General features: G+C 35.2%; 1 protein-coding gene across 1 annotated transcript in view; it reads left to right on the top strand.

The window, feature by feature from the left end:
* Window positions 1–11,225, top strand: part of LOC131437220 (growth hormone secretagogue receptor type 1-like) — a 61,544-nt gene extending 50,319 nt beyond the window's left edge. The window contains exons 5-6 of the mRNA XM_058606404.1: window positions 10,840–10,949; window positions 11,051–11,225. Coding sequence (XP_058462387.1) covers window positions 10,840–10,949; window positions 11,051–11,162 — 222 coding nt within the window. The 3' untranslated portion in view covers window positions 11,163–11,225. The remainder of the gene's footprint in view (window positions 1–10,839; window positions 10,950–11,050) is intronic.
* Window positions 11,226–11,875: the final 650 nt, after the last annotated feature.

Genomic DNA, 11,875 nt, shown 5'->3' with positions numbered 1-11,875 from the left:
TTCTCTCTCTCTCTGTGTGTGTGTGTGTGTGTGTGTGTGTGAGTGTGTGTTTGAGTGTTTCAGTTTGAAATGAAAGGGCTTCCGGTCCCTTACGGAATTCCTGATTTTCAGCCGGATCCGACTTCCAGTTCCGGAGTTATAGGGTAACGTGTGTTCAATATTGTACACCATCAATTAAAACGGCGATACAAAAACCGTACAAAATTTATACACTTGACTCAAACCCGTTATCTTAGAGTCAAAGTAACCGATCAGAGAACTGTTTCATTCTATATGTTATACTAGTTAATACACAAACAATCCCTTGATTTCTTTCAAAAATCAAAGAGAAACATTTTGAATAGAATACTACAGTATTATATATGAAAAAGGCATCATAACACCATTGGGTTTATTAGAACAGTGTATTATTTAAAATAAACAAATTTTTTAATTTGAGAAACAATTTAATTTCATCTCAAATTTTACAGTTCGTCATGTTTCTGAATATTTGTTTATCAATTCGTCTCAAAACATGATCACTATTTCATATAATTACACCACTACTCATTGTTGGATGACTCTATAAATAGTAATGTTCACTTGCTACTTGTTTAATTAACGATTAAAAACTTCTAAAATGACTCGTCAAGCAATAAAAATCTTCAAAAATATGAAATGAAATTTCACTTAATTCACTTGATCGCGCTTTGTTTTCATCTCATTTGGTATCGCATAGGTTGCCAAGTTTTCTCATAATGTTATGAAAAAAGTTTTTTCTTCTTCTTTACATTATCATCAAAAAGTATTTTTTGATATCCGTGACATTAGTTTGATTATATTGTTGATATTTATATTTCAATAAAAATATTACCAGAAAGAGCGAGTCAAATACAAATGAAATAACCTCTGTGGCAAATCTAGTAGCACTGGTGCAGTTCCCACATATATGTAAACATAACGCTGTTAAATGTATGTGCGTGTTTCATCTGATATTTTCATAATTTTAAAAGGGTCAATCCAGATTAATTTTTAATGAAAAACGAAAACGGCCCAAAAAGTTTCAAAAGTCGAAATAATTCCAAACATATCATCCTGTGGTTCCGCAATCAGAAGTCGGATCCAAACGTAATTCAGGAACCTTATTTGGGAGTATACTACTTTTCATATGAACCTGAGTTTGTAGAAAATATGAATGACGGTTTAGCCATCTCCGATAAAATTGAGTGAAATTATTTGTCACACACGCATTTGCTAATCTCGACGAACTGAGTCGTAAGGTATATGGAAGTTATGTTATTCCAGCATTTATTGCTGTAAGTAGTTTAAAACAATATAATTAAGGAATTACTTTCAACTCGAAAATGCTACCATCTTTGCCATCATCTGGTTTACATATGTATGCCATATTCGAACGATTATGTTGCCAAAAACGAACCGTGCTAAAATCGGTCCGAGGGAAATTGTCATGAAAAAGGATGCTGTACACAGTCTTTTTAGTACTTAGAAAGAATTGTATTTAACAGTATAAAAAATCGTGTTTCACGTTGCTCCCAAGCATTGCTTTGTCATACAGCGCTCAAAACTCCTACTGCTGGAATAGGGGGAAAAAGTCGCTTATACAAAAATGTCGATATCTCTGTTGAAAATGGACGGATTTTAGCAATCTATGGCTTGTTGGATAGCTATTACCGTGTGGAATCTAAGTATAGGAACATATTCTGTTTTCAAGGTCAATTGTGACAGATACTATTAAAAAACTAAACATTTTGACAGAAAACTTCGTATAACTCAAAAAGTAAACTTCCGATCTCAAAATCATTCAATAGCGTTCAGGGTGACGGGGGACCTTTCATTTGCGACTAGTTTGATCAAAATCGGTCCAGCCGTCTCTGAGGTACACACACGGACATTTGCTCAGTTCGTCGAGCTGAATCAATTGGTATATGACATTCGGCCCTCCGGGCCTCGTAAAATTTTTCTAAAGTTTGAGCGAATTCTATACCTATTTTTTATATATAAAAAAAAGTAATATAAAAAAGGTAAAAATGCAAAAAAATCGACCTTCGTTTTCAAATGGATTTGCAATGATAGATTTGATCACTTTTCATTTTATTTGTATGTAATCAAAAGTTCATAATTAGAAATAATGCTAACCTACGAGGCATATTCAAATATTTGTACGTGCACTACTTGTACAACAATTTGAGATTTTGTTTTGATTCAGTAGTCATTTACCTATCTGTGCGGACATGTGTACCCGTAATAATCGTTTCTCCCGTTAGTTGCAAAGCTTGCGCTGTGATTTTTATGTGCATTGAGTGAAGAAAAGATATAAAACAAATATTTATGACGAATAGTGAAATAGGCACAGAATGTAAACTGGAAAAATTGTTTCTCTGATGGATCGAAAGCTGCGATCTGGTAGTCGGTAGATGATCAGATCCGGTTGATGATTTTTCTCACCTGATTGGACGTACTGCTGTCTACACACTTGTCATGGAAAAACAGACGCAGACAACGAGCTGAATGGTTATGGAAGTTGTTGTAGAAGTACGAGAAAAGCTTAGAAGTAAACGGAGATTTTGTTGAGAAGTGAATCATATTTATTATACCTTATGATCAAAAAAGAACCGGATTTTATTAAAAAATGCAAAATTTCAATTAATGAATTTCTTTATTATCGCCTTCAAAGTACTCTCCTCCTGCGGCAATACAAGCATGCCAACGCTTGATCCAATTTTCCATACAAGTTTTATAGGCTGCCGAAGGTATGGCCTTTAGTTCACGCAGCGAATTCTCTTTTATGATCTCTATGGTCTCAAAACGCGTTCCCCGCAATGGCAATTTGAGTCTGGGGAAGAGGAAAAATCACACGGGGCCATATCTGGAGAGTACGGTGCTTGGTTGATGATATTGGTTGAGTTTTTGTCCAAAAACTGCGACACAACCAAAGCTGTGTGAGCCGGTGCATTATCGTGAAATTCCGCTTTTTTGGCACCAGCCGAGAAGCGACGCGTTTCAAACGCAAAACATCAGTTAAAATATGTTCGGCTGATCCATAAGAGATGCCCAACAACACAGCAATCTCTCTAATCGGTACAGAACGATTTTGCAACACGATTTGCTTCGCCAATTCAATGTTTTCTTCAGTAACAGATGTTGTTGGGCGGCCATGGATCTCATCATGATCCAAGCTTGTACGACCACCTTTGAAGCGTTTATACCACTCGTATGCTTGTACACGATTCACCAAAGGCCTTTTCTAACATTTTCAACGTTTCGGAACACTTAAATCATTTGCAACATAAAATTTGATTCACGCACGTTGTTCTAAATTTTCATCCATTATAAAAACGCCACACGAAAATTTTTCAACTTGTTTGTATAGACGCCAAACAAAAACTAAAAATTTGACAAAATGTGTATAAAAGTGTTGCCAACATTGAGAGAATAAAAGTTTACCGATTGAACAAGCGCGGGAATTTTAAAATGAAAATTCCGGTTCTTTTTTTATTATAATTTTATTGTGCTAATTAATCCTATTTCATTTGATTCTACTTTTTTTTCTCTATAGAAATGATAATGAATTGATGAAAATCCTGAAAATATCTGTGTGTGTATGTGTGTGCACTTTCCAAGATTTTACGCTCAATTTTTTCGACAATGGCTCAATTGATTTTAACACACTAGACCCGTTCGATAGCTACTACTGGATGATTGATTATGTTCAAAGATCAACTGGCAGACTCTTCGAGTTCTTCAGATAGAATAGTATAAGTGAAATAACCGACATTTTACTGAAAAGAATGAGCTGAAGTCCATTTATTGATATTTTTGGTACAACAGTGCCGGAATCTATAGAGTATTTTAAGTGTGTACTATATTATATATCTACGAAATTCGTATATCTTGTTCAAAATCGGTATCTTGTATATACAAATCCTAATCCAAAATTTGTTTGAAAAGTTTTTAGAACACATTAATCGATAAATACATAGCAGAAACTCTTGTCTCGAGCCTATAACAACTGGAAAACTCTGATCTCGAGTATATAAACCGAAAATGGTGTGCAGCAGACAAGCATATGAATTAAGATTTGATAAGCCGTACCATGCTAAAGTCGGGCATTTTCCCCATATCTGGTTCTAGCACCACATCCTGCCAACCTGGCCTTGATAAATCCTTTACTATGTTCCCAAGCATCGTACGCTATTTGGTAGTACAAGCGAACCTTTCGCACATTTTTCACTACAGATAGAGTATGTGGAACTGCTGTCATTTGCATCATTTGTATTAGAGAAAGGTAGTTTTACTTTGACATCTGCTGATGGCTCTAGCAGGTAACATGAAATCGAATTGTCTTCGGAAAATGGCTTAACTGCGAGAGGAACTCAAACATCCATTACTTGACTGATAGCTAGTGAGTAGGCTATTGAACATGGCGACATCGTTGAGTTTTCCATTATTACTCGTTGTGTCGGGGCGTCCAGATATTCCTGTGGTACAGTAAGCTTCTCGCAGACCGACAGCTGAGCTGATGAAAAAGCACAGTACAAAATGGGTTGCTGAAAGCACTGTGTTTACAATGTGTTGGTTCGGTTAGCTGATTTAGTTTCACAAAAACTAAAGTGCTATGTTTTATTCACCTGTTTCTACCTCATCGGCTTAAGGTGTTAGATATCTTCCGGAGCGAAAAATAGTCCATATCTTTCGTTTAATCTATGTGGAACAAAAATGATTTTATTATTCATTCATGATTGATTAAAAAATCATCAAATACTACACTACTTTGTTATGTTTGCGAAAATTTTTTATCGCAATACGTGGAAAATTGATATCACAAAAATCAATTATTCAGTTAACTCCAAATGTTAAGGTGAAATTTCGATTTAGTAAAGCTAAAGTGAGTGAGGCAATTTGTGAACATTTTTTGTGTAACTGTCTGTGCTTTTTGCCGATGAACTCCAGTTCGATGAGATCACAAAAAACTGTGTTTGTAAGTGGTTATTGTGAAAGTCGGTTCAGTCTTCCACAAAAAAAATTAAAGGGTCATATGCAAGACCCGACCGAGCATGATTACATTAAAAATGAAACAATTCTAAGGTATCCATAATAAATACAAAAATAAAGATGATGGTGGATGCACTAAACAGCGACAAATTACAAACTTACTCTAATTTTTCATTTCAAAATTTTTGAAAATATCCTTTAAATGAAAGTCAATTATGATGATTTCAAAGTTACTTAGAATACCAATTTTGGATACGAACAACCTCAAGATATAAATCTGGACAAAAGAAACGATTTTATATCATAATAATTTTCAAGACAGAGAACGTACAAACTTATTAATTTTATAAACAGCGAAGATTTATAAACAGAGAAGATGTTATATATTTTATGATAAGACACTTGCTGTTTTGATGTAAATGATAATTTAACTGAAACTGGCGGTGACCCGAGTTTAGTGAGGATTCAAATGATACATGTGAAATCGCAGATCAGCTTATCTTGAGTTTATCTCTAATACTACACTTTATTGCATCTGATAATTTTATATATGTGAGTCTGTGCAACTTATGTGTACTAGGCTCCGAATCTTTTGAAGCGTTTCCTGGTGGGACAACAGCTTGTTCAAATCGATACTGCATAACGATTTGCATTAAATTGCATTTTTTTACACTTAGCCTGCATCCCTTCTAGTTCATTGTGTTTAGGAACATTTAATGAAAAACAAGTACCTATGATTATCATCATAACACAACTTTATACTAAATTTATTTGTGCGCCAACGTGTTGTTCGTATGTAAATGGAGATTTCAGTATGCACACTACCGGTTGACAAATTGAACATTTTTAAGCTTTTTCAAATCAAGTTAAATGAGAAAAATCCATCAACAAATCACCGAGATACAAGCGCTTCAAATTAGGTTCGAAAAATCTATCGGACGAGAGTTTGACATCATTCACTGCGACTGTCATTGGCTCGTGAAAACATAGCTCAACTAAATCAAATTTTCCAATGGTATGCAATTGAAATACTTAAATGACGTTACCGCATAAGTTTAAGTTAAATGTTTTCGAATCGACTGGTAGTTAAATTATATATATTCGAAAACAAATGACTGAGTTATAAGCGTTCAAAATTATGACAGAAAAAGGTTACGCGGTTAGTTTTGCATTTTAGATAATTTTTTATACCTATTCATAGAAAAAATATCAAAAGTCCCAGGAAGTGGATATTCTCAAAGAAGATAACACTAAATCTCGAAGTTTCATGCAATTCTAAGACGTTTAGCATCAAATTTTTTTTTCGATTTCGGAAATTTCATGTACTCCCCTCTATGGTGATTTTTCAAGATCGAAAATTTTCAAACCTTAACCGTCGGGCAGCATCCCTTACCCATATCCGATTCAGCTCAAATTTGGTATGGGGACTTTTTTCGAAGTGCTGAAATTAGAGGTGATCCCAAAATATTGGCACCCTTATACACATTAGAGCGGTAAAAACAACGTGTTTTGTCGGTTACGTCACTTTTACCATTATATCTCCCGAACCATAAGTCTCTGTCATTTGATCTTTGAACTTGATCAATGGCCCAATGGTAGCTTTCAAACGAGCCTAAGTTTGTTAAAATCGGTTCAGTCATCTCTGAGAAAATTGAGCTGTAATAATATCTTCTAAAAGTGCACACATACACACACACACATATACACAAACATTTTTCCGAGGCTCCGTTCGAAAGTCGGTTTCTTTCAGCAATTATAATACCTTTCTATAAAGAAAGGCAAAATTTTGAATTTCATGCGGATACGACATCTGCAGCCGAGTTCCGGTGGCAGAAGAAATTTATCACAATTTTCTTTGAGGAGATGAAAATCTTAAAATGTCTTTCTCTTCACAAAATTGTATTTCTTCTCAACGAACTCAGAAACTGAGTTCTGGACACAACTTTTTTGGATAGAAATTAAAAAACGCAAAAGATTTCGTCTATTTGTAATTCTCGTCAAGTTCAAAAAGAATTTGTGACATCATATGTTTTTGAAATAATTTTCTCCACGACATTTTTTCGAAAGAAATTCAGAAAGACATTTTTTTTAGAGTCAGAATTCTGCAAAATCATTAAATATTTATTACGTAAGAACATTGGAGGTTTTCTTTGTACAATATTATTTGCAAAAGAAAGAGTGGTACCAAGGGCAAAAACATTGAGCAACTTCGCCACCGTCGACTTTAGAAGGATATGAGCATTCCGTTTGAAATACCGGAACTTCGAGAAGCCATTTCGAATGTAATGTAATTGTAAATATTTCGCAGAGAAGTTTTTGAACTTATTGGGTCAATCCCGTTATGCCATTCATCTAAAACATGGAAATACTAAAGGGTGATTTTGTTTTACGGGTATCTTTTTGGCAACACTGTTTTTGACAGATCACGCGTGAATCGTGTCTTGTGTCGTTGTCAGACTTCTTCAGTTTAGTCAATAGTTTTATCATGAATCGACTTACGAACGCTTGCAAATTATTAAATTTTACTATCAAAATTCATGCTCGGTTAAGAGATCAAGACATCATTTTTTTTATCTAACAGTTGTTTTCAGCGACGTAGCTCATTTCTGGTTGAATGGATACGTCAACAAGCAAAATTACCGCATCTGGAGTGAAGACCAGCCAGAAGCATTGCAAGAGCTACCACTGAGTCCCAAAAAATCACTGTTTGGTGGCCGTATTTCTTAAAAGACGACGATAAGCGGAACGTTACTATGAATGGCAAGCGATACCGTGTGATGATCAAAATTAAAAAATTGGACATACATGGTTTGAACAAGACGGTGCCACATTCCACACGTCACGCGAAACAAAGCTTGCTTCATTTAGAATTGGAACAAACTTTTGCTCATATTGTGGCGCTCCTGGTGGACAGATTTGGAAGTTCTTGGCGCCCACGTGTCGGGAATTTTGTCAGCTTCACGTATGATTTTTGACATTCCGCAAATCGACTGTACTTTGTAAACATATGGAAGCCGACAGGAGGTAAAAAATTGTGCACAGTTATTTGGAAAATCCATTGTGGTCTGCATCTAGGCTAGGTAAACTGCTGAAATTACTCAGAAATACCGTATGGCGCGTTATCAAACGGTATAAGGAAACATTGACGACGATTCGGAAGCCTCAAGCCAATCGTCGGAGTGAAACTGTCGACCGGAAACTGCGTGGTAAGATTTTGAAGACGATTGAGAGGAATCTTAATCTGTCGGACCGTGATTTGGCCAGAAAATTCGGTGCTGCCCATAGTACCGTGAGGAGAACTCAACTCCGGGAAGGAATCAAGTCATATCGAGCTAGCAAACAGCCAAATCGGACCAAAAACAGAATAGTGTGGTCAAAATTTGTGCTCGGAAACTATATGACCAGGTGCTGACCAAGTTCGACGGGTGTCTTCTGATGGACGATGAAACCTATGTCAAGGCTGACTTCGGGCAAATCCCAGGTTAAAAATTTTACTTTGCAACGGCTCGGGGGAATGTTCCAGCCAAATTAAAATTTGTTTTTGCCGACAAATTTGCAATAAAATTTATGATTTGGCAGGGCATTTGCAGCTGTGACAAAAAACGAAAGTTTTCGTTACAAATAAAACAATGACATCGGAACTATACCAAAAATAGTGTCTCCAAAAACGAATTTTGCCGTTCATTCGATCCCACGACCATCCCGTAATGTTTTGGCCAGATTTGGCAAGCTGTCATTACAGCAAAGTCGTTCAAGAATAGTATGCAGAGAAAGGGGTCCAGTTCGTTCCGAAAAACCTTAACCCACCCCATGAAGAGGAGACTCAAGGCAAAGGGAAAGGTTGTCAACGACATCAATCAGATGACGACCTGGTGGAATAAGATAGCTAAAACGATGGACGAAGAAGGTGTGCGCCGCCTAATGAGCCGTGTTTCAGGAAAAATTCGAGAATTCCTTCGAAACCGTGACGAATAATTTTATCCGTATTTTTTCTTAAAAGTATGAAGAAAACGCTACATTTGTATAAAAAAAGATCTTGAATTCAATAATAAATAACTGAAATACAGGCAATTGTATTTGTTCCAATTCTATCCGAAGCAAGCTTTGCCAAATTAAAAGCCGCATTCAGTTAACAGTTTATCTCACGTTTTGGGCCCGTCGATTGGTCGCCTAGATCGTGTGATTTATCACCTTTGGACTATTTCTATGAAATTTCCATGAAATCATCTTCAAACATTAAATTATATTGATCGTTCTATAGATTCCAATAAAGATTTCATCAATTCTTTGTGTTTTTTTCAAAATAAAACCTATGCTGTCCATACTTGCATATGGAAAATCGGAGACAAAGACGATTAAAATATTTTTTCCGATTTTTTTATATATTGTAGGAATGCTAAATCATTGTTTTATTACATGAAATATCGGTAATACACCTTTACTATTCCAACATTTCAGCAAAAAAAAATTATTGAAATTTGCACTGAATGGAACTGATATGCGGGTATTTTGCATATGGGACAGACATGAGTTGATATTTTTTTCACATTTTACTGAACAAGCCCTCAACTTTTATTGCAATTTCTGAGAGTATATTGAGGATAGATTTCATTCCTCAAGCTAACTCAAAAATGGCGAAAATCGACATGGGACTGATATGCGAGTATGAGCAGTATACCTCATGAAAAATCATCCTTTATAACAAAATCGTTTAATTTACAAGTGGGTAAAGCTTTTTGATATCTTGGCTTAGGTATTATTTTTGTATAATCAATTATAATTATCAATAATTATAGATTCTCATCAAACAAAAGTCGGGCAAGTAATTATTGCAACAGATGAGTGTCAGTTGGTAGTATTTGTACACATGTTTCCTTTGAGTTGACTACTGTATTCGAACTAGATCCGGAAAACGGGGAGGACTCGTATTAAAGGGTACAAACAAAATTTTCCAGTCAAACATTTAGGCATTCGAAAAAGCTTCTCAAAGTTGTCATCCAGTATTCCGAACGGCTTTCAAACATCCTTCAAAAACTCACAGAGGTTAAGTCTTTTCGTTCAAGCAGTTTTGTGACCGGAATTCGGCTGCTGGTTCCGGAATTGAAGAGCGAAAAGTAGAAAAACATAAATCTTACTACTGTGTCTGGTTAGTTGTTTTTCAATTTATTTATAGCTTCTAAAGCGAAGCCCATTCAATTTTCTCGAAAACGCCTTGACCGATTAGCCATAAACATCGGTTCAAATGAAATTTCTTATGGTTCCATTGAATGCGCTTGAATTTTATCCGGATCCGACTCCCGGTTTCGGAGCTACAGGGTGAACTGTGTTCCAAATGTTATACCGTTAGTTAGAGCAACTCTTCATTTTGCTGTAACTGTTTAAATTTGTGAGTTATTCTAGATGTCGCTCACATAAACTTTCCTGTTTTTATTCAAGATTTAATCAAAATCAATTTGAAGAATTCCACAGTAGTATTAACGAGAATAAACTTTGGCATTAACACAATTATCTATACGGAAGATCTTTACTATTTGTTCCCCATAAAAACCGCTTGAATTCATACTTTAAGAGTTGAGAATCCTCTTTCTAAACAAGGAATTTTAAACAAAATTTGACGTTGCATGTTTTTATACTAATTTTAAATTTTTGGAGTATTTTTTATTCAAAGGAAATTGTTTATTTAGATTCGGTTCTAACCATAGTAACATAATACTTATCGATTTTTCGGTGATAATAGTCATCGCAGATTCCAGAATTTATTGGCCCGTTGTAAAGCCGAGTATAAAAGAAAATATTCAAGTCTGCTCTATCTACTTTTATTGTAACTTATCTATTTTCCTTTTCCAGACGGAGCACGCTCACCTAATGGTGCTGGTGCAGAATTGCTGTCAGCTCTTCTTTATGACGAATTTCGGAATAAACTTCATCTTGTATTGTGTAAGCGGCCAGAATTTCAGGTACCACCTAATTTGTCTCCCGCCGGTTTTTCAATGAAGCAGTCTACTTCAAGCTGTAAACCACCTGCTTTTCTTTTTCATTTCCCCCCTTTCCCCTGCAGAAAAGCCGTGTTTGGAATGTTCCGTAAACGCAGCACGAGACAAATAAATCAGGAGCAAGCTTCCGGCACGCAGATTACAGGTGAGCCAAGCATTCCATTTAGCTATTTTTGATATATTTATTTCATAATCATGCAGTGCTGACGGATGTGTTTTATTCATCACGCAGAAAAGAGTATGGGGTTTTAAATTGCGGCTAATAATGTTGATTAGAAAATATTTTGTTGAGTGTAATTTCTGCCAGCTTTTCGATGTTTTCGACATTCGTGTTTGAAATTAATACTATTAATTTTTAATAAACAAATTGAAAGCATACTATTTGAAGCAGTAAAGTGTCATTTTTTGTGTGCTCGATAACATCGTTGATTTTTCTGTTACCTCTGGTATATATGATGGAAATTGAAATCGCATTTTGCAAATAGAATCTTTCGTGAGTCGAAATACAGTGATATCGTCGGGCAGTAAAATGGCTTCTCAACCAAGCTTTCTATTTTAGGTATTCGGGATAATGAAATTTTTAATTAAATTAAAAAAATAAATTGTATTAAGAAACTATGCATATTAACAGGGTGTTTCCTAAACACTTCTTTAAATAGAAATGAGAATAATGGAAACTATTTCGAATTTTTCGACTATCTGATTTTGTATTCTCTTCTATAGCTATTAGTTATTAGTATTTATAACGTTTTACTATAACGTTTTTCGAATCGTTTCTAGTTTACTTCCAGAGTATTTTGTATAGTGGATTTGAATTTCACAACCAGCTTATTTATTCTGGTAAATTTAGCCTAAAGAAGTTTTTTCCTCACTTTGGATTTCTCACTCGT

This window comes from Malaya genurostris, chromosome 3 (assembly GCF_030247185.1).
Source record: "Malaya genurostris strain Urasoe2022 chromosome 3, Malgen_1.1, whole genome shotgun sequence".
Lineage (NCBI taxonomy): Eukaryota > Metazoa > Arthropoda > Insecta > Diptera > Culicidae > Malaya > Malaya genurostris.
The sequence above is the reverse complement of the archived record's forward strand: the minus strand, read 5'-3'. Positions and strand labels throughout refer to the sequence as shown.